The sequence below is a fragment of the Procambarus clarkii genome, chromosome 86, assembly GCF_040958095.1.
Source record: "Procambarus clarkii isolate CNS0578487 chromosome 86, FALCON_Pclarkii_2.0, whole genome shotgun sequence".
In the NCBI taxonomy this organism is placed as follows: domain Eukaryota; kingdom Metazoa; phylum Arthropoda; class Malacostraca; order Decapoda; family Cambaridae; genus Procambarus; species Procambarus clarkii.
In genome coordinates this window covers 5,019,323-5,043,113 of record NC_091235.1, presented here as the reverse complement: position 1 = coordinate 5,043,113, position 23,791 = coordinate 5,019,323, and the positions used below count along the sequence as shown (strand labels likewise).

Genomic DNA, 23,791 nt, shown 5'->3' with positions numbered 1-23,791 from the left:
GTCTTGGGGGGGGGGGGGGGGCGGTGGCCGCCACCACCTGCGTCTCGCCCCGCTGTGCCCCACACAGGTGATGGCTGGGATGAGGTAGACGACGTTGTACCTTTGGTGTTGTGGCTCCGTGACCAAGGGGAGGATTGAGGGTACGGGGCGGGCGGGTGGTAAGTTTCCGCGGGCGGCGGGTGGGGGCGGCCAGGACGCTGGTGGGGGCGGCGTACCGCGCATGACTTGGCCAGCCCAAGTCCTGGTAACTTTCCCTCGCACCACCCACTTACCCCTCCCACCCCCCCCCCCCTCCACCCACCGCCCGTACCACCAGCAGGAGGCCCACCACTGCGCATCTCCACTCACCCACTACCCACCCAGCTTGAAAGGCTGCCCTCACTACCCTTCACCACTATCATTACTCAAAGATGCGATGCCCAACTGCCACAGTTGGTGGCCCAAGACCTGGATCTACTCCAAGACAACCAAGTCCTCGTAAAAGACAATTGTCGCCTTCTGTCCTTTACTATAAATCCATTATTCGTCAAATTCCCCGAATTCCGATTTGTAAATACAGTGAGAGTTATGAAAGCAGGCGGGTTGTCCGCCTTCATCCGTCCCGTCCATGTCCAGGGACGTGGTGGATAGTTGCCCCCCCCCCCCGTCCTTTAAACTCCAGCGACGCACTACTTACCCGAGGCGTGTTGAAGGCGCTCGCTCTGATGGCTTGCAAGGCCAATTCAAATCCATCAGCAAGTTCTCATTAACACCAAATACTCCTGGCCGACCTCTTTGTGTTCAAAACAAAAAAAAAGAAGTTGATAAACACCTCCAAAGAAATAACTGTGATTCATTCGTCAGGCTGCGAGCAGCCGGGTCGAACAGCCTGGTCGAACAGCCTGGTTGACCAGATCACCAACCAGGAGGCCTGCCTACCTTACCTTGCGGTTACCTTGCAATGATTTCGGGGCTCAGCGACCCCGCGGCCCGGTCCTCGACCAGGCCTCCTCGTTGCTGGACTAGTTAACCAGGCTGTTGGACGCGGCTGCTCGCAGCTTGACGTATGAGTAACAGTCTGGTTGATCAGGTATCCTTTGGAGGTGTTTATCCAGTTTTCTCTTGAACACTGTGAGGGGTCGGCCAGTTATGTCCCTTATGTGTAGTGGAAGCGTGTTGAACAGTCTCGGGCCTCTGATGTTGATAGTTCTCTCTCAGAGTACCTGTTGCACCTCTGCTCTTCAATGTTTTCTTTCCTGCAAGCCCCATTGGCCAATGGATCTACAAAGTCATGTTTACCAACTCCAACATGGGATGGGATCCAGTGAAGAGCAGAGGTGCCATAGGCACAGAGAACACTGTATAAACATCAGAGGTCCACGGTTGTTCAACGTCCTCCCAGCGAGCATAAGAAATATTGCCGGAACAACAGTGGACATCTTCAAGAGGAAACTAGATTTTTTCCGCCAAGGAGTGCCGGACCAACCGGGCTGTGGTGGGTATGTGGGCCTGCGGGCCGCTCCAAGCAACAGCCTAGTGGACCAAACTCTCACAAGTCAAGCCTGGCCTCGGGCCGGGCCGGGCTTGGGGAGTAGAACAACTCCCAGAACCCCATCAACCAGGTATCAAGCAGGTAACACAAATTTTATATAATAGACTTTGTGTCTATTGTCTGGTGTCTCCCCCACCAACTATAACCACCTCCCTCCCCCCACCAACTACCACCTCCCTCCAACTCCCCCCCATCAACTACCACCTCCCACCCTCTCCCAACGTACTATCATCATCCTCCCTCCATCCATCTCCCCCCACCAACTACCACCCTCCCCACTATCCACTCGTTACATATCAAACACAGAGGAATAATAAACAGAGGACAAGAGCTCTCTTAGAAGAGGAAAAGAAGTTCAGGATAATGTACAGTAGGTGGAAACGTGACCAAAATAAAGGCAGGGAAGAACCTGTGGACTAGGATGTTGCTCCATACCCCTGGTTGGCCTCGGGGACGCCTGCACCAGGTCCCATACCCCAAGTTGGCCTCTGGGGACGCCTGCACCAGGTCCCATACTCCAAGTGGGCCTCGGGGACGCCTGCACCAGGTCCCATACCCCAAGTGGGCCTCGGGGACGCCTGCACCAGGTCTCATACCCCAAGTGGGCCTCGGGGACGCCTGCACCAGGTCCCATACTCCAAGTGGGCCTCGGGGACGCCTGCACCAGGTCCCATACTCCAAGTGGGCCTTGGGGACGCCTGCACCAGGTCCCATACTCCAAGTGGGCCTCGGGGACGCCTGCACCAGGTCCCATACTCTAAGTGGGCCTCGGGGACGCCTGCACCAGGTCCCATACTCCAAGTGGGCCTCGGGGACGCCTGCACCAGGTCCCATACTCCAAGTGGGCCTCGGGGACGCCTGCACCAGGTCCCATACTCCAAGTGGGCCTCGGGGACGCCTGCACCAGGTCCCATACTCCAAGTGGGCCTCGGGGACGCCTGCACCAGGTCCCATACTCCAAGTGGGCCTCGGGGACGCCTGCACCAGGTCCCATACTCCAAGTGGGCCTCGGGGACGCCTGCACCAGGTCCCATACCCCAAGTGGGCCTCGGGGACGCCTGCACCAGGTCCCATACCCCCAGTGGGCCTCGGGGACGCCTGCACCAGGTCCCATACCCCAAGTGGGCCTCGGGGACGCCTGCACCAGGTCCCATACCCCAAGTGGGGCTCGGGGTCCAGGTCCAGACTCATGGAATTCAATATTTATAAAGAAATGCAAAGTGCCGGTAGCACAGGCACTCAGTATAGTGTGGAGGAAGAGCTTGGATAAGGGGGAGATACCAGATGCACTTAAAGTAGCAGACATAGCCCCTCTACACAAGGGAGGGAGCAAAGCATTGGCAAAAAATTATAGACCAGTTGCACTAACATCGCACATCATAAAAGTATTTGAGAGAGTGATTAGGAGTCAGGTCACCAATTTCATGGAGACCAATGACCTTCACAACCCAGGCCAACATGGATTTCGAGCGGGAAGATCGTGCCTCTCACAGCTACTTGAGCACTACGACAAAGTCACTGAGGCATTAGAAGAAAAACAGAATGCTGATGTGATATACACGGACTTCGCAAAGGCTTTCGATAAATGTGACCATGGCGTGATAGCACACAAAATGAAGTCAATGGGAATAACCGATAAAGTAGGACGCTGGATACTCAGTTTTCTGTCAAACAGGACTCGGCGAGTAACGGTCAACCATATAAAATCTAGTCCAAGTGCAGTGAAAAGCTCTGTACCTCAGGGTACAGTCCTTGCACCGCTGCTTTTCCTTATTCTCATATCAGATATAGACAAAAATACAAGTCACAGCTTCGTATCATCCATTGCAGACGACACAAAAATCAGTATGAAAATTACCTCGCCTGAGGACATTGAAAAACTTCAAGATGATATTAATGAAGTTTTCGACTGGGCATCAGAAAATAATATGATGTTTAACAGTGATAAATTCCAGGTACTCAGGTACGGTAAAAATGAGGACCTTAAACATAATACAGAGTACAAAACACAATCAAATGTACCCATAGTAGGAAAACAGCATGTAAAGGATTTGGGAATAATAATGTCTGACGACCTAACGTTTAAGGAGCATAACCAAGCAAATATTGCGACAGCCAGAAAAATGATAGGATGGATTACGAGAACTTTCAAATCCAGGGATCCCATCACAATGGTTGTACTCTTCAAGTCACTTGTGTTGTCCCGTCTTGAGTACTGCTCAGTACTCGCTTCCCCCTTCAGAGCAGGAGAGATTGCTGAAATAGAGGGAATACAGAGAACATATACGGCACGCATAGACGCAATAAAGCACCTAAATTATTGGGATCGTCTCAAAGCCCTCCAAATGTACTCACTAGAAAGAAGACGAGAGAGATATCAAATAATATACACCTGGAAGATACTGGAGGGCCAAGTACCAAATCTACATAGTAAAATAACAACGTACTGGAGCGAACGATATGGAAGAAAATGTAGAATAGAACCAGTGAAGAGCAGAGGTGCCATAGGCACAATCAGAGAACACTGTATAAACATCAGAGGTCCGCGGTTGTTCAACGTCCTCCCAGCAAGTATAAGAAATATTGCCGGAACAACCGTGGACATTTTCAAGAGGAAACTAGATTTATTCCTGCAAGGAGTGCCGGACCAACCGGGCTGTGGTGGGTATGTGGGCCTGCGGGCCGCTCCAAGCAACAGCCTAGTGGACCAAACTCTCACAAGTCAAGCCTGGCCTCGGGCCGGGCTTGGGGAGTAGAAGAACTCCCAGAACCCCATCAACCAGGGGACGCCTGCAGCAGGTCCCATACCCCAAGTGGGCCTCGGGGACGCCTGCAGCAGGTCCCATACCCCAAGTGGGCCTCGGGGACGCCTGTAGCAGGTCCCATACCCCAAGTGGGTCTCGGGGACGCCTGCAGCAGGTCCCATACCCCAAGTGGGTCTCGGGGACGCCTGCAGCAGGTCCCATACCCCAAGTGGGTCTCGGGGACGCCTGCAGCAGGTCCCATACCCCAAGTGGGTCTCGGGGACGCCTGCAGCAGGTCCCATACCCCAAGTGGGTCTCGGGGACGCCTGCAGCAGGTCCCATACCCCAAGTGGGTCTCGGGGACGCCTGCAGCAGGTCCCATACCCCAAGTGGGTCTCGGGGACGCCTGCAGCAGGTCCCATACCCCAAGTGGGTCTCGGGGACGCCTGCAGCAGGTCCCATACCCCAAGTGGGTCTCGGGGACGCCTGCAGCAGGTCCCATACCCCAAGTGGGTCTCGGGGACGCCTGCACCAGGTCCCATCCCGTCCTGCAGGAAAGTAGCAGCTCGCGTGCCACCATTCAGGCACAACCATCAATATAATTATGATAATCTCGGGTGTAACCTACTCCAAAGGAGGTCGGCGTGTCGGAAAGCTGGTAGTAGTCAGATGAACAAATCCACAAGGGCCGTGATGAGGATTCGAACCTGCGTCCGGGAGCATCCCAGACACTGCCTTAATCGACTGAGCTACGACGGGGTTAAGAGTTGAAACCGAAGTTCTACTGAACTTAATGGATTTGTTCATTTGATGAATTACGTTAGTGTGATCTGTGTGTACTGGTAGTAGTCAGGTTCTTGTTGTGGTGAGGGGTGGTGTTGTAGGCCCCGGGGGGGGGGGGGTAAGGGAAGGTTATACAAGAACAAAATAATAGATAACTGCAGAAGGCCTATTGGCCCATACGAGGCAGCAGCTATTTATAACCACCCAATCGCCCACTCATATAAATGTCCAATCCACGCTTGAAACAATCGAGGGACCCCACCTCCACCACGTTACGTGGTAATTGGTTCCACAAATCAACAACCCTGTTACTGAACCAGTGTTTACCCAGGTCTTTCCTAAATCTAAACTTATCCAATTTATACCCATTGTTTCGTGTTCTGTCTTGTGTTGATACTTTTAATGCCCTATTAATATCCCCCCGGTTATGTCCATTCATCCACTTGTAAACCTCTATCATGTCACCCCTAACTCTTCGCCTTTCCAGTGAATGCAATTTAAACTTTGTTAATCTTTCTTTATATGAAAGATTTTTAATTTGGGGAATTAACTTAGTCATCCTACGCTGGACACGTTCAAGTGAATTTATATACATTCTATAATATGGCGACCAAAACTGAACTGCATAATTTAAATAGGCTCTAACCAGAGCAAGATATAGCTGAAAAACACCACCAGGTGTCTTCTTACTAACGCTTCGATTAATAAATCCCAGTGTCCAATTTGCCTTATTACGAACATTCATGCATTGATCCTTTGGTTTTAAATTCTTACTAATCATAATTTCCAGATCCCTTTCGCAATCCGACTTCGCAATCTCAACACCATATAGTTCGTATCTTGTAACTCTATCATCATTACCTAGCCTCAACTTTACATTTAGTATCAATAAACTGCATCTGCCAATCTTTTGCCCATTTCAAAACCCTATTTAGATCAACTTGAAGTGATAGTGAGTCGTCTTCCGTGTTAATTTCCCTACCGATTTTTGTGTCATCGGCAAATTTGCAAATGTTGCTACTCAAACCTGAATCTGAATCATTTATATGTATATTATAAACAACAGAGGTCCCAGGACAGAGCCTTGAGGGACTCCACTTACAACATTCCCATTTTGACTTAACCCCATTTATACTTACTCTGTTTCCTTTGGTATAGCCATGCCCTAATCCAATTTAATATAGCAACCCCAATACCATGAGCCTCTATCTTTTTAATCAGTCTTTCATGTGGTACTGTGTCTAAAGTCAAGGTACACAACATCGCAAACCTTACCACTATCAACTGCCTCAACTATGCTGGAACTATACAACAGTGGGGAGAGAAGCGAAATGGAAAGGTATAGCGGACAAATGTAAAACAGATCCAGGCCTTTTTTATACATTCATTAAAAGCAAGCTGCATGTAATGGATTAAAGCCAGAGATTGAGAACCGGGAACAGGACTACTGAGAATGAAAAAGTGTGAGAGACGGTAAATGAACTGTTCCAAAGTGTATTTGTACAAAATGAGGATTTCAGAGAGCCGGACCCAATGTCAATTCCAGAACACACCATAGAGGTACATACATAGAGGTATCTCAAGACGAAGTGGAAAAATTACTCAAGGGGCTAGGAAGAAATAAAGCGGTTGGACCAGATGGAGTTTCACCTTGGGTGCTGCGAGAATGTGCAACCGAACTGGGCATTCCACTCCAATTAAGATTTCAGACTTCCTTGTGCACAGTAATCTTGGGAATACGGAAAAAGACATAGTTCCAATCTATAAAAATGGTAGCCGAGAGGAACTTCTGAATTATAGACCCATATCAGGCTCTCACAAGTCAAGCCTGGCCTCGGGCCGGGCTTGGGGAGTAGAACTCCCAGAACCCCATCAAGCAGGTATCATTAACGTGGTAGCCAAAGCATAAGAACATAAGAACATAAGAACAAAGGTAACTGCAGAAGGCCTATTGGCCCATACGAGGCAGCTCCTATTCTATAACCACCCAATCCCACTCATATACTTGTCCAACCCGTGCTTGAAACAATCGAGGGACCCCACCTCCACAATGTTACGCGGCAATTGGTTCCACAAATCAACAACCCTGTTACTGAACCAGTATTTACCCAAGTCTTTCCTAAATCTAAACTAGAAACACTAGAAAGCACTAGAAACAAATTAAAACCAAATGGGTAGAACACCTAGAGAGTAATGACATAATAACGGACAGAGTATAGTTTTCGAACTGGAAGATCCTGTGTAACAAATCTACTTAGTTTTTATACCCGGAGCATACCTGGAGAAGGTTCTGCGAGTTCTTCTAATCTCAGAGAGATTCTGGGAGTTCTACTACTTATCTGTGCTTATCTGGACCTAAAAAAAAAAAAGGGCTTTTGACAGTCCCACACAAGAGGCTGTTCAGGAAAGGAACATGCTGGAGGGATAACGGGGAGACTTCTAACATGGATGAAAAAATGTTCTAAATATCAGACAGACGAGGGCGGTAACTAGCGACATTGTATCTGACTGGAGGTGCGGAGTACCAGTGTTCAGTTCTTGCACCAGTAAGACGGTTGGAACAAGTTAAGTGTTGTGGTGGTGGTGGAGGCCAAAACCGTCAGTAGTTTTCCAAGTGTTATACAACAAAGAGTACTGGGAAGACGGGACATCACGAACGTAGTTATTATGTAACTACACATTCACACTCGCTTTACAATTTATCGACACTTAATAAAACATTAGAGCCCACAGACCTGTCCGCGCAACACGAGGAAGACCAAGTGGAAAAGACGCTTGCGCGCGCCGTCTTGTGTTCCTGCAGGCCCGCCGCCAAAATAAAGTATACATAATGGGGTGAAAAAGTGCGAAGTTAACAAGTGCGGAGTACAGTTCCACAGCTGGATGGTCAGTGATTCGAGGTGAAAAATGTCGGGAGGAAATGCTGGCTCAACAGTTCCAAAAGGCAGCTGTGAAATGGAAATAGGAAAGAAAGGAAGGGAACTATCCGGGAAAGCGCAAAGCCATTACGACTGTATAGCACTGACAAGGGATCAAGATAAGGATTTGGGATGGGACGGGGAAGGAGCGTACCATTCTTTTTTTTGGCTTTACATTGACGTAGTTACGCTGGGTGTGTGCGCGCGTGTGTACTCACCTAGTTGTTTGCGGGGGTTGAGTTCTGACTCTTTGGTCCCGCCTCTCAACTGTCAATAAACTGGTGTACAGATTCCTGAGCCTACTGGGCCCTGTCATATCTACATTTGAAGCTGTATGGAGTCAGCCTCCACCACAACACTACTTAATGCATTCCATTTGTTAACTACCCTGATACTGAAATTCTTTCTAACGTGTGTGACCAGACAGCTGTAAACAGCTCATATTCATATGGTAATAATACAAGTGGTGTGCTCCCCCTCCCCCCCCCCCACCGCTGCGAGGCAGGTGGTGGGCCGCCCCCCCCCCTCACTCAAGGCACATTTGTTAATATTTGTGTAAAGAAAATATTAGCTTATGGAAATTCATATCATATATTCTGGTCTTGTATATAGTTAGGTCCAGGTTAGGTATTTGTTTCAATGGCAAGTATTTACATTTGAATTACGTGGGCGAAGCCTCGTGAGAAGTGGTCTTTGAAGAGTGAAGACTAATGTGGTGGTGTAAGCACAGTGCCCAACCCACACTACCTACTGGGTCTCTGGGACGATCCCAGCTCAACTTCACATCACAACCACTCGCTTAACTAATTCTTTTCTTTAGGTTCTGAAATATAAATTAAATACTCATACATTAACTCGATCTGTAGGAAGTTTGTGGTGATATATTTTGACTGTTTAGGGCGCCAAGTGACGTGTGGAATTACTAGGGTGTCAGTGGGTAAGCTTTGAGGCGCGCCGCTTGCCTGCGTAGCCATTGGCTTGCTAAATCCAATTTCTGCTTCAAGCCGCTAGTGGCAGTTTAATGTCAGCGATGGGCTCCATCCCGTGCCTCACTAATGTATGACTGGTTTGTGCTTGCTGGGGAGGTATACTTGGTAGAGTAAGCAGAAGAGGCCGAAAGCAAGTAATCATGGTCAAGGGTGATAATGGCAAGTGTTGACATTATTGGTGACGCTGGCGGCGGCGGCAGTAGTAGTAGGCGGGAGCTTCAGTTGCAAGTGTAAACACAAGCGAGAGATGGCTGTCGAAGATGGGAAGCAATAAAAACGAAAGTTGGCATTAATAGAGAAAGCGGGAGGCAAGAATGGGAGAGGCGGTGATAAAAAGTGGTCGAGAAGAGAGAAAGCAAGACCCAGAGCAAGTGCAGGAAGAGAGCTGTTAGCGGAGGAATGACCTTAAATGCAGTCAGCAACCAATCGACTGGGAAGACGCATCCATTTTACACAGGACGTGACAGGTGCAATAATTGTCTTGTCTCCAGCTACAATGGAAGCTTATTGGAAACAATCATATCTTGTGCACGTCACTCCTGTAAACACACCATGTATTGCTGGAACTTTAAGAGTATGTATGATTGGCGTGCCCAGGTTTGGCGGAAGTGGCGGCGCGAGCCGTCATTATAATCTTGGCTGACAATCTGCTGACTCCAGCCCACCAGGAACAGGAATCGTGCCGGCCTGGTGTGATGGTGGTGTTGATAACCTGTCCGGAGAGCCAGCCGTGGAGGACCGCGGTCACCCATTCTTACACCAGCGCCGTTCACTCCACCACCCACACGGTGTCCCGGAAAAATGTACATGTAAAGAGAATTTGACTTAAGTGCTTTGTTTCGGGGTCAAATAGGTGCCAAAATATTTTCTGTGCTTCTCTCAAATTTATGGCGCAAGTTCGATAGACCTCATTTCCCATTTTATTATTTTATATTATCCGGTTTGGGCGAAACTAAAACCATTTTAAAACACTTCTTTAGCTGAATAAATTTTATTTCAGAATTTTTTTTGTAGTACCATAAATTGGGCATATAATTTTGTATGTACAATTTTTATATTTTTATCAGGTATTGATATAATTTGCTATTGTACTGTATCTCCTTATTTATTTCAGTTAATGCCTTAGTTGTTTTAGAGAATGGTAAAACTACTTGGGAAATGCATTACGTATCTAGGCAACAATTGGTTATATACTGTAAGCTCCAAACCTGAACCATAGCTCTTTTAGATCTTTTAGTGTGAGTGTGAATGTTGCAACAGCAATGTAACTACGTCATTATAATTTGACAATACAAAAATACATTACACACCTTGTTCAAGAACACAGTTTGCACGAGGCATGATGTGACTGTCGGCTTCCTCAGCATGGTTAGTGTGTGCCCGAGTGACTGTCGGCTTCCTCAGCATGGTTACAGAGTGCCTGAGTGACTGTCGGCTTCCTCAGCATGGAAGCCGACAGTCACTTCTGTAGCACTCATGAAGCATAACTGCTGATAACTTCAAAATCATTTCCTTTTTCCATCATGAACTGCATGAGCCTTGTGGCAATTTTATCAAAGATTTTTGTTTCTTGTAGTAAGTGCGCGGTGCGATGTTTCTCCAAGATTCATTAAATTGGAATTTGTAAGAGCTGGGAAGATGTTACATATTGTTAAGACTTGGTGGTAGAGAGAGACACCCTGCCACATGTCACTGTTTACCCAACACTGCCTTTTGTAGCTTTGTAAGACCTTTACATTGTCTGCTCTCCCTTCATGTCCGGAGCAACAAAATTTAAATTCCCTTCCATAAAGTAAAATTGTATAAACTTTTCCAATAGAAATGGAGAGTTTACTTCACGTTCTCTCGTAATACCAGGAACCGTAACGTGAATAATGTATGGAGTCAAACATTGGAAATGCATTGATCAATAAACCAACTGTGTTCACATGTGGCTGCCAAGTTCCTTCTCGGCCACATATTACATGCTGTGTTAACAGGGTTGTTGATTTGTGGAATCAATTACCGCGTAACATAAAGAAGTGGGATCCCTTGATAGTTTCAAGTGTACCTTACCTTGAGGTTACCTTGAGGTGCTTCCGGGGCTTAGCGTCCCCGCGGCCCGGTCGTCGACCAGGCCTCCTGGTTGCTGGACTGATCAACCAGGCTGTTAGACGCGGCTGCTCGCAGCCTGACGTATGAGTCACAGCCTGGTTGATCAGGTATCCTTTGAAGTTGTTTATCCAGTTCTCTCTTGAACACTGTGAGGGGTCGGCCAGTTATGCCCCTTATGTGTAGTGGAAGCGTGTTGAACAGTCTCGGGCCTCTGATGTTGATAGTTCTCTCAGAGTACCTGTTGCACCTCTGCTTTTCAACGGGGGTATTCTGCACATCCTGCCATGTCTTCTGGTCTCATGTGATGTTATTTCTGTGTGCAGGTTTGGGACCAGCCCCTCTACTATTTTCCACGTGTAATTATTATGTATCTCTCCCGCCTGCGCTCAAGGGAGTACAGATTTAGGCTCTTTAGTCGGTCCCAGTAATTTAGATGTTTTACTGAGTGGATTCTAGCAGTAAAGGATCTCTGCACGCTCTCCAGGTCAGCAATTTCTCCAGCTTTGAAAGGGGCTGTCATTGTGCAGCAGTACTCCACTCTAGAGAGCACAAGCGTTTTGAAAAGTATCATCATCGGTATAGCATCTCTAGTGTGAAAAGTTCTTGTTATCCAACCTGTCATTTTTCTTGCAGTTGTGACGGCTACTTTATTGTGTTCTTTAAAGGTAAGGTCTTCCGACATGAGTACACCCAGGTCCTTTACATTGCCTTTTCGTTCTATGTTATGATTTGTCTGAGTTTTGTACGTGGTTTCCCTTTTTATATTTTAAATTTTTCCGTAGTGCATGAGCTGGAACTTATCCTCGTTAAACACCATATTATTTTCTGTAGCCCATAGAAAGACATGATCTACATCTGATTGGAGGTTTGCCGTGTCCTCTATGTTGCCAACTCTCATGAAAATCCTAGTGTCATCTGCAAAGGATGATACAGTGCTATAGGTTGTGTTCTTGTCTATGTCCGATATGAGGATGAGAAAAAGTACTGGAGCAAGCACAGTACCCTGGGGGACTGAGCTTTTCACGGTTGATGGGCTGGATTTTATTTTGTTGACTATTACACATTGGGTTCTGTTAGGAAATTGTGGATCCATCTGCCTATTTTCCCGGTAATTCGTTTTGAACGCATTTTATGTGCAATAACACCATGGTCACATTGTGTGACATGTAGGTTAGACATATATATGAATGAGATTGGGTGGATATAAATAGCAGCAGCCTCGTAGGGACCAATTGGTCTTCTGCAGTTACCTTCATTCTTATGTTTTATTTCCAAAAACAATAACATGATTAAACACACTGATATACAGTACTTGCTCTGATTTTTCGCAACGTTAATAAATTCTTATATCTTGCTCCTCACTGTTTTACTTTTTTCAGTTTTCAGTTTTTTTACTTCAGTCTAATGCCGAAAAAAGGGCGCCTCTCATTATAAGAGTTCAGTCATGTCTGATATGAGTGGCTGATAGTCGTCAGATTTCTGTTTGCTCCAGAAAACTTTCCATATCAATTAGGTGATTAGCATACGCACAAAAATCACAATAGCGTGATATGTCAAATATATCAATAAGATATATCAGATATATCAAGAGGGCCGTGATGAGGGTTCGAACCTACGTCCGGTTCAAACCCTCATTACGACCCTTGTGGATTTGTTCATGATTATCATACTTTGCCATGAACGGTCATAGTGAGAACCGAACGCAACGCCAAAGTTTTCAATCTGAAAATCTCGGTTTCTATTTCTTCTTTTTATCCACCTAACTGCTTATTTTTAATATCTCGGTTAGGGCCTAAATGATACTGGTTTCAAATTTGGACTGAGTAAATCTAAATTGCCCCCCCCCACGGCAATATTTTCGAAAGGCGTCTAAGGTCTGTACCATAACAATAGCTTATTAAATAAACATTTTTAAATACAATCCATTCGGCTAAAGGAAGGCTTTAACTTGGTTTTAATTTTATTGAAATTGAATAATATATAGTTTGAACAAATATTCGCCGTTTTGGAAAATGGCGTCTACCAGACAATAATATAACCAAAATTAGTGTACCAGATTTATTTTGGAAAAGCATGCAAGGTATGCTGGCGCCTCTTTGACCCTGAAACAAAACACTAAAGTCAATTTCACTGTACATAGAAATTTTTACAGGACTCTGCGGACGCCGGACTAGTTCTCTTGGTTTACACAACGTAAATAATACAAAGTCGTAACCTTAACCAGACATTTACGAACCTAAGCAACCCACCTAACCTAGAGAGTTCGTTACACAGAAAAAGATATTTGTGAGCCGTTACCTTTTAATGTAAGATGCATTAGTAACGTTGGCTACCATTGCATAAGAAATGCGATCTATTAGTGGAGAGGATGGGTTAGTCCAGTCCTCTACCCTCCTACTGTCGGTAGAGGACCACATGCACGCGATGAGTCACAATAACGTGGCTGAATTATGTTGACCAGACCACACGCTAGAAAGTGAAGGGACGACGACGTTTCGGTCCGTCTTGGACCATTCTCAAGTCGATAGAGGACCACTGTAACCCACCCTGGAGACACCCATTCTCTCGCCTTCCTGTGTACCATTTCCCATGGGGCGCCGTACCCCCACCTGCGAGGGTCACAAGGTCACATGACGTTGTATCTGGACGGGGTTCTGGGAGTTTCAGTGGTAAGGATTGTGATGTTGTATACCTTGATTTTAGCAAAGCTTTTGATACAGTGCCACATGAAAGACTGATTAAAAAAATAGATGCTCATGGTATTGGGGGTGCTATATTAAGTTGGATTAGGGCATGACTATACCAAAGGAAACAGAGTTAGCGTAAATGGGGTTGTCAGACTGGGAAAATGTTGTAAGTGGAGTGCCTCAAGGCTCTGTCCTGGGATCTCTGTTATTTAATATATATAATTTAAATGATCTAAATTAAGGTTTGAGCAGCAATATTTGCAAATTTGCCGATGACACAAAAATCGGGAGGGAAATAAACACGGAAAAAGATTGGATGGTTATAAATAGGAGCTGCCTCGTATGGGCCAATAGGCCTTCTGCAGTTACCTTTGTTCTTGTGTTCGTATGTGTTGTCTTTAATGTGAAAGTCTGGATAGCTGACGTCATAGTGTGATTTGAGTGTTTTGTCATTAGTCTTGCAAGTTAATAAGTACTATTTCTCTGAGGTTTAAATAAAATAGCCTTGCTGCTTGTAGGAGAAAAAGTTTCTTGGCGTGAGAGAGTTGAGATTTTTTATCGACACAAGTGTGTACTGGAACAGACGACTGCTGACAACCGGTCGGCGAGCTGAGAGAGCCCCTTTTCCGTAGCTCATGGGAAAGCCTTACCCACTAGTTTCCCTGGAATATGACCTGCCAATCATTTAACCCGTGTACCTAATCCCTACTGGGGTGAACGTCGACTTACAATTAAGGATTGGCGCCGGGTCATACTTCCCGGCCATGACACGAACCTTTGCCAAATCGCTCAGGAAGCGCGGGGGATGTTATCACTCTGTCCAGGACTTATTTGCTCTCGAAATGATATCCGTACATTGTCTTACCGTGAGAAACTTGAAGTGGGAGCTGATGGTGGCTGTTAGTAACACAAGTCAAGCCTAGCCTCGGACCGGGCTTGGAGTAGAAGTCCTCTCAGAACCCCATCAAGCAGGTATCCCTGTAGAACATTTGCATCCTAGGCACCGACCCTAGTTGACGCCACAAGAGCGAATATTAATCATTGCTAAGACAGCCGTTTTAAACATGCACAGTGAAATCACGATACCCCTGTTATACCTATTACAGAGGTACTTTATTACCTTTGGTGAATGTTATATCTGTTACAGAGGTACTTTATTAGCTTGAGTGAATGTTATACCTGTTCCAGAGGTACTTTATTACCTTGGGTGAATGTTATACCTGTTCCAGAGGTACTTTATTACCTTGGGTGAATGTTATACCTATTACTGAGGTACTTTATGACCTCTGGCTGGGTAGAATTTGTGCTGAATAAAGCGAGCGCCATTTATATACTGGGGGTTCAAATACTTTAGAGGATTAAATGGGTGCATGTGTTTTGAGCGAGTACTCCGGAATGTGAAGTTGGTTGTCTTAATGATTGATTGATAAAGATTAAGCCACCCAAGAGGTGGTACGGGCATGAATAGCCCGTAAGTGGAGGCCCTTTTGAACCATTACCAGTATCAATAGATGATACTGGAGATCTGTGGAGGTGCGACTGCACCCTGCGTGACGGGAGATGTCTCCCGTGTTGCCTTAATCGTTGTTGCTGTTAAAGATTTAGCTACTCAGGACGAAGTGTCTATGTAGCACGGGCTATGGTGAGCCCGTAATTGCCTTAATCATGTGCGTCACATTTTATTATATGAAGTCACCTGTTTTGTCTGCCAGGAAAGTGCATATTTAGGGGGGGGGGGGATTTGGGAGCAGGGATTTGCACCTTGATTTGCGATCAAATGTATATAGCTTCATGGCCAGTGATCTATATACATATATAGTATTTTCATGCATATAAAATGTATTAATTTTCTAATATTTGTCTTTTTCGTGTTTCAGGAAGTGCAGAATTTGTTAGTAAGGAACTACCGGGAATTACAGAATGTACTCTTCAACAAGCTAGACAGTAAGTGTTTTTTTGTTTGGAGGGGGGGGGGGGCACATTCGGATTTCATAATCTTTTGCCCATAGGCAAAAGATTTAGTTACAAAGTTATAGGCATGGAGTGTATAGTTGGCCTGTACTGTTCTATAATAGTGATAAAATACAATAGAAGATCAGTGGGATCCATAAGGAGGATTCCAACTTGCACACTGGGCACTCCCACGCACACGCCTTCGACCACTTAACCACGATACTGTTAAAAGCAATGCAGACTGGGATTCAACTGAATCCTCTAGGGATCCTGAGGCTTCCACTGAAGTCCAATCAGGATTTCACACACATTTCCCCCCATGCACTCAGGCTGTGGTCCAGGAGTTTGACCCCCAAAGCTTCTCCTCAAATGCACAAAGAAATCACATTAACGTGATCAGTAAGAAAATCAGTAGAAGTCATGTGGAAGGTTTGAACCTGCACACTAGGTATTCTCAAGCACAAGCCTTAGACCACTTAACAACGACATTCTAAATGCAATGCAGATTGGAATTCAACTGAATTCTCTAGGGGTCCTGAGGCTTCTGCTGAAACAAAGTCAGGGTTTCACACATTACCTGCATGCACTGCGGCTTTTTAAGCATGTTATGGCCAAGTGGTCCAAGATGTGTGTTTGGGAGTACCCAGTGTGTAGGTTCGAATCTTCCTCATGGCTCCTAATGATTTTCTCATTGATTATGTTAATGTGATTATTTTATACATATATTGTTACGTGGAGCATACCTGGAGAGGGTTCTGGGAGTTGTTCTACTCCCCAAGCCCGGCCTGAGGTCAGGCTTGACTTGTGATAACTTGGTCCAACAGGCTGTTGCTTGGAGCAGCCCGCAGTTAATGATTTTTTGTTTACACTTACACTTTGTTTTTATAATATACAGTATTTCAAACTGTAAGCTAAATGTTACTCACTTTATGCTAAAAAGAGTACAATTTGATTTAGACTGATGTACACCTGTTTAGTTCAGCCATTATTGTAATGATTTATACAAGTTGTTACAGAAATAGTTTGATTCTGTATTTGACAACTGTATTTTAAAATTATTGATAAATGTTACTTCTGAATCTTAAGTATACAGTTAAAATTACATATATGATGTTATGATTTTATCTTGTGCACATAATTTATTGTAAATGTGTAAACTGACCCAAATATGAATGTACAAAAATGAATACAGTAATTCAATTTAAATTTTCATTTATATTTTGGTTTAATAAATATAACCGTGCATTTAAAGATCTGTTTGGACACAAGGAAGTGAACCATACATGGGTGTTCATAAGGTAGGCAGAAGTAGCAGGCCTTCATAATGTACAGTTCTACTCTTGCTTGCTAACTTGCAAGAGCAGACACGTGCAAGTGTTAACCATCGAGGGATGGGCGAGGGACATTGACCATCGTTATCAATACATTGCGGGTTTATCATCATACATGGTGTATGTGCTAAGGCTGGCAAAATTGTCAAACTAATTGATGCACCAACCAGTTGGAATAGGTCAAGTTGTGTTACCCAGTGGGTGACTGTGTGTGTGTAGGCACCCAGGTAGTGTTGTTGTCAACTTACACACCGTAATGATGCCAGGTATATACTGTACACCACTTTTATCATTGTAATGGTGTGCATTTTATGAAAGTACTGTACTGGGTGTTTAGTATGTAGCTGAACACACTGTAATACTGTACAGTGTTTTAACCATTACAGCCACCTTTAAGATAGTTAATGTTATTTGCTGTCTGTAATGTAAAAATGAGTGTCGAATATAATCAACTAAGATTTATTTAATTCACCTGTGGTTATTTTTTTTTTTTTTTGTGCTCAAGAAGTTTGAGTTTTACTAAATTAGGTACAGTAAGTACTTTGAGAAAAGCTGGTAGTTGTTGTACATTGATATATTTGTAATGATTTTCAGGTAGTGGGGAGCTTGTAAAAAGTGAACTAGCTCGAGTAACAAAGGCTGTTGCCATTGATAACTTGACTGCCATTGCAACCAGCCTGTCGGTGATCAAGAAGGACCTGTGGGAGATAAAGAATACAACCTTGCAGCTGCAAGACCAGACATCCAATCTTCAGAGTGGTGAGTTAATTGCTGCTGCAATATTCCAGACATTAGTTGATATTCTAGTTTAGATAAGTTACATTCAATTGTTAAATATCTCTCACATAATAGTTTGTGTAAGCTGATGATGTAATTTTAAAAGATATTCAAATACTGTATTAGCAAGACAATACATTTTAATAGGCAAATAATTCTGTAGTTAATGCTATGGTAGGCCTGTTTTGATTAATGTTCATATACAGAGTATTGTACAGTATATCTATCTATCTCTTTGGTTAAATTGAGGTAGTTTTGGGGAACAGTGTCCCCCCATGGTCTGGTCTTTATCTTGGTGGTGTTAATGAGTGTAAAACAGCTGCTCATTGTCTCCTACACTGAGGAGGCATACCTCTGTCGTAGGCATCTGGGCGAGAGCTGGAAATATCGGGTGGAATGCCTATCCTCCCTGATGCAGGGGTTGGGGAGGAGTTACTTGTGTCACTGGACAAAGCTGGCCCTTCAGCAGCTGTGAAGGCCATGATCCATGGCTCATGCTGTGTGGATCAACAAGCCATTTGGCTACACTGTATTGCCTCTTTTGCAGCTTTGTTGTATTCAGTGCCAATTAAATCATTGTGGCTCTAATGGGTTTTGATGGTGGAGTCCTTGTGGTATTTAGAAGATGAAAATGGTTATAGGCCTCACTTTTAGCCTACTTGTTAAAACATCAAAACTGCTATCTAGGAAGGTTCTCTGTTTTCCATTAGGGGATAAGAATAAATAGATATGGTACATCCTCTGATTAGACTGAATCAATCCAGTACTAGTTTTTGTTTAAAAAATTACTATGCCTCTATTGGTTGCCTTGAAACTTTGTGAAGTAAGGACTAGCGTTATGTAGGATCTTGCTCCAATAAAACATGAGTTTTCATTACAATGTTTTTGTTTTTTAAATGACTAGATCAGTACTGGGAAGGTGGGACACAATGTGTAGCACTCATCTTGTAATTATGCTTAGATAATTACTCTTAGGTACTGTACTTACACCACACAGATATGGAGTTAGGCTTCATGCATTCACATGGTGCACAAAGCCTTCACCCTATAACTGCGGGGACAGCTTGAACACAACACCCAACCATACTGGCTGTGCAATGGGTATCACAGTGTTTAGTTTCCATAGTATGTCTGATCTTAAAACCTAATTCTGATTGGTTTAATGTTTATGGAACAATCATCAGCTCCCCATGTGTGGGAGACATGTCAGGTTTGTGTGTGGAATGTTGCTACATAAACAAATCCAGCAGCCTTAATGTACTTTACATTTTATGTTTTTATGTGGCTTTTGGCTACAAACATTACTTTTGAATGTGTTGGAAATATCATACAGTATTTAAAAATACGTACAGTAGTTTTATCAAAAAAAGTTTTTGGCTTTGTGGTAATTCATATTTATGATATTGAAAATTTAATCAATGTTTTACATGTTATATTTTTTTCAGGGCTGGGTGACGTTGCTTTCAGGCTTAGAGAACTTCAAGAGTCGTGTGAATCTTTGCCCGATTGCCATGAGGTCATTATAGAATATGCTGATAAGCTGAGGATAAACAATGACTTCGATCGGGTATGTAAACCCGAGATGCATGAAGTGACCAGATTTTGACCTGATGAGATCACTTATAGGTAAAAAGTTTAACTCAAAGTTTGCAATGTGTCAGAGCCTGCAAAGTAACGAGTAATTCTGAAGAAGTGGATGCATACAATGAAGTTTGGTATATTGTTTTAGTAAATTCAATTCTATTTAAAGTAAGCCACTGCAATTTGCATAAAACCAGTTTGGAGTCAAGTGTTTTGGGAAAGCTTGGCAAGAGTATCCTTGTTATCTATAGAAACGTGTCTTAAAGGCATGACTGGAAAATTTTCACCAGTTTGAGATCAATGTTGCATCCTCTAAGCATTGAGTGAACGTGGAATCACACGGAAAACAAATTAAACCTTGGTTTCCTTCATTTTCTCGCACATCAGGACTCCTATCTTATACTTTATTTAGTTTCTGTTCACAAGTGTGAAATACAGTACTAACTGATAACTAGGAATTGTCTATAATTGGCTTTAGCTTCTATGAAAGATTAAAGACAACACAACTATTGAGACCTGTAACAGGTGACCCTAAGTATGAACTTGCCTGATACTGTTTTTCAGTTGTGTATTCTTTAGTTAGTTGTACTTAACTGTCTATTGTAGAGATATGCAACACCTTTTCCAGCTGAATCTGTATCTCTTTTTATGTCAAACCAGTAGCCAATTAAATCCTCAACACATTTAGCTCTGGACGTTGCATATCTTTGCTCTACGGACACTAATTGAAATTTTAATAATGTATCATAAGTGAGATATGGGCTTTGGCTTTATAACAAGTGTGTGAGCTGAACTTCTATGCCAGTGTTGAAATGCAAAATATGCAAACTGGGATTAAAATTGGTGAAAATACAGTATCTTGAATTTTTTTTTATGTAAAGTAAAAAACACACAGTAATTCCTGAGGTGAAGTATGAAGTGTAGAAGTTGAGCAACACAGTCGAGGTTGACCAGGGTAATGGCACTAACTCGTGTGGTTCCTTCCTCACAGTATCTGGAGACCGATGTTTTGCCTCAGGTAATTTGGAGAGCATGTAATGTAACCATATTTAGATACATGAATGCTAAGGCTTTATACATAAATCATGAATGCATTTTTTAAATTTGTGCATGATAGCAATACCATTTAATTTATGTAAATTTTAATTGTGCATGTTTGGTAGTGTATACTGTATGTATTAAAATGTAAGTGTGCGTGCATTAGAGATGGTAAGAGTGCGAGCAATAGAGCATGCAGCAGTGAAGAGGGATGGGAAAATGTGAAAAAATAGTGATGGGGGGAGGGGGTGGAAGGGGAGTGCATGAGAGCAAATAATCCTGTGTGCATGTCTGTGCACATGCACACGTATGTGCGCATGCATGCACAATGGCTTTTTATATGCATGAAATGTAATATGTTTGGCATGACCTCTGTGCATGTTGATTTTTAACACTTTAACTTATTTTTCAAATTTTTGTACTAAATTATCTTTTAATATTACCTAGAACCTTTCTTAATCTTTTGACCTTTCAGTACAGTATTTACATTTTATGTAATGTTCTTGAGACTTTTTAAGTTCTTAAAATTTTATCATATTTATTTACAAGGAGGTACAATGGGTTTAAGAGAGTACATAATATTAGTATTTTTAAATTTTTGCAAAGCCACTAATATGCATAGCATTTTGGGCAAAAGAGGAAAAGAATGCCAAGAAGAGAAAAGAATATTTTTTACATTGCTATCATTTAAATACAATTTCTTGTTATAATTAAAAAAAAAAACTTCTTTGGTATTAAAAATAACTTAATACCTGGCTGAAAGTGTATCTGAAGCATAGAATATCATAAATACAGTAGTTTGTAAATTTAATGGACTTTGTTGGTAACAAATACAACTAAATACTCTTTGGTTCTTGTTTCCTTAATAATACTGTAATACCATAAAAAATGCAATCTGTTTGGCTTGCAAGAAGCCTGTAATAGAGTACAGCACTGTGCGACTCTGCTTGAGTGGATAGATTCCTGCTGGACCTTGTCTGTTGCAGAGCTGCTGGAAATAATCTTGGCTATTACTCTGCAGTTTTTGTATTCTAACATTAAAGACATGGTTTGCATATTTTGATAAAAAGCACCAAAGTCACTTTGGGCATGGGAAGAGGGTAAAAAAAAGGTAATTGAAAATATTTTGTATATTTGCTATTAGGGCAACACTTAACAAGACTGCTCAGCTGTGCTCAAGTCCACTCGGAATATTTTTGCTACTGTTCTTGAGTTTCGTTTTATCAGAAGATCTATACAATCGGCATCTGTTCTAGCATTCCCACTGTATGCTGTGCATTGTTATATGAACAAGAATCTAGTGAGAACCTTAGAATTACCCGATAATAAAAATTTTTATTACGTAAATCAATGGCAATTTATATAAAACATATTTGCAGTGCATGTTACAATGCTCAAGACCTGGTAACTTATGCAAGTTATAGAGACAAAATTATACATATAGGATATTTTTATGGAATATACTTCCTAATGCAGGTTGGTAGTGGTGGTGTGAAGTGGTGGCAATTGCTACCACAAGATGGCAGCACATTGTGTTGTTTGTTTTCAATTTTAATATGGTTGTCGACCATCACAGTATACCGAGAAGTTTATCTATTAAAGTAGGCAAATGCTGCTTTCAGAAGTGAAGAATTTTGTGTTAGGTATGAGACATCTTAAATTGATCACATTTTCGGGATGACAATGGCATAGTGAGGGTCCCCTAGGTGAGGGGTGCAAGCAGCACCAATATCCTAGCACCTAGGTGCAGTGCCCATTTCCTGCCAGGTGAATAGATGCATCAGGTGTTGGGAAACGTAGCTGTGCATAATGCCTAGACTGCACTAATGCCTACTACAAGGTATGCTTCGCAGCCCAAAGGTTAATTTTAAAATATTAAAATTTTATAGGGGAAATTGTTTATGGATATGGCATGATCAGGTTGTTTTTTTTTTTTTTTTTTTTTACAAATACAGTACAGTAGTACACTGTATATGAAGTATATGAAGACTTACTGTATTTTTTTTTTTAATGTAGGAACTCCTTTGTTTTCTTTGCTTTTCTCTGATTTCCTGATGATAATTTTGTGTAAATGTCATTGTAATATAATTTTTGTGTAATAATGTAGTCTCTAAGAAATGCAGTTCAGTGCTAAAAAGTAATTTAAATGATAATTAACTTTAAAATCAGGATTATATTAGTTAATAGTGTTAATGGGTGATGTACCATGTAACATTTAAAATTCAACAAAGGAATGTAGTTTTCCCAATAGATATGTCGGTTAATAATTATACTTCTATTAAGTTTGACATCCAGTAATACTTCTGGAAACCTTCTTGAAAGGTATTATTAATAGATTGATTACCATAATCTTGATTTTTTTTTTACAAAGATGGATAGCGTTTGAAATAGGATTTCATTAACAAGAATGCAGTAAAATTATTGAAGGTACCTGTGCAGGAATAGTTCACTTGAGGAAGAAACACATAATAGAGTATTGAGGATTAACAAGGATAGTGAAATATATGGCTGACCACCTAATGAAGTCGTGTTGGACTTGTAGTGAAGCAAAACCTCCAGTATTTTTTATTTTTTTATTAAATGTTAGCATAGAGAGTTATTTAATAGGTATATCAGTTTAAAATTTGTGTAGACCAATATAAAAATTTATTTATGCAAGGATAATGTTTTCAGCATTTCTAACAAACCTAATTATTATGAATTTTCAGCTCCCGAATGTTGAATCAAAACTTGATGAAGTAACTACCCTTATAGAAAATGATATAGAGATCGTGGTGAAGCGAGGCAAACGAGCGTTTGATTCGATAGCAACCGAGATCCAGAACAAGGTTCAAAGTTCAATACCAGATATCAAGGAAAAAATTTTGGATGCAGGTGAGCCTGTATGAACATATTGTAATTTGTATAAATATTTTGTAACGGATGAGACAAAAAAGGACAAGTGTTGCAAGATTTGTACTAGGCACTCTGGGTGTTAATGAAACATGACTGTGGCATGTAAGACACATTAGTAATTGGGACAAGTCAAATGAATGTGGAATTATGAAAAGACAGACAGACTGCTGTTTAATTAAAAAAAAATATATATTGCTGGAAAGAATCATACATTACCAAGGAATAAAAATGAGTAAATTGTCTACCTAAAAAGAAAAAAAAACATTCAGATTGATTGGGGGTATAGATTAAGAATGTTGGCATAATGTTGGTGGTCTGGTGTGTGAGAAATGTGTGGCTGTGTGTAGTAGTGATGGAACTTACTGGAGTGTCTTGACAAGGAGTCCTGCTGCATGATAGGTAATGGCACAAGGCTTGCAGAGATGTCAATTATTATTTTGTTAAATTATTTACTTTAAGGTTTTTCCTTA

The 23,791-nt window shown here is 42.6% G+C and overlaps 1 protein-coding gene across 38 annotated transcripts in view; it reads left to right on the top strand.

Annotated features, from left to right (window-relative positions):
• Positions 1 to 23,791, top strand: part of LOC123768787 (prominin-1) — a 274,739-nt gene that overhangs the window by 194,945 nt on the left and 56,003 nt on the right. For 23 of the 38 annotated variants that reach the window (XM_045759709.2, XM_069317038.1, XM_045759671.2 and 20 more), the window contains exons 5-9: positions 15,624 to 15,690; positions 17,625 to 17,789; positions 19,253 to 19,374; positions 20,380 to 20,406; positions 23,135 to 23,300. In XM_045759709.2, the coding sequence (XP_045615665.1) occupies positions 15,624 to 15,690; positions 17,625 to 17,789; positions 19,253 to 19,374; positions 20,380 to 20,406; positions 23,135 to 23,300 (547 nt within the window). The remainder of the gene's footprint in view (positions 1 to 15,623; positions 15,691 to 17,624; positions 17,790 to 19,252; positions 19,375 to 20,379; positions 20,407 to 23,134; positions 23,301 to 23,791) is intronic. The other 15 variants (XM_069317047.1, XM_069317036.1, XM_069317029.1 and 12 more) reach the window with 1 other exon arrangement.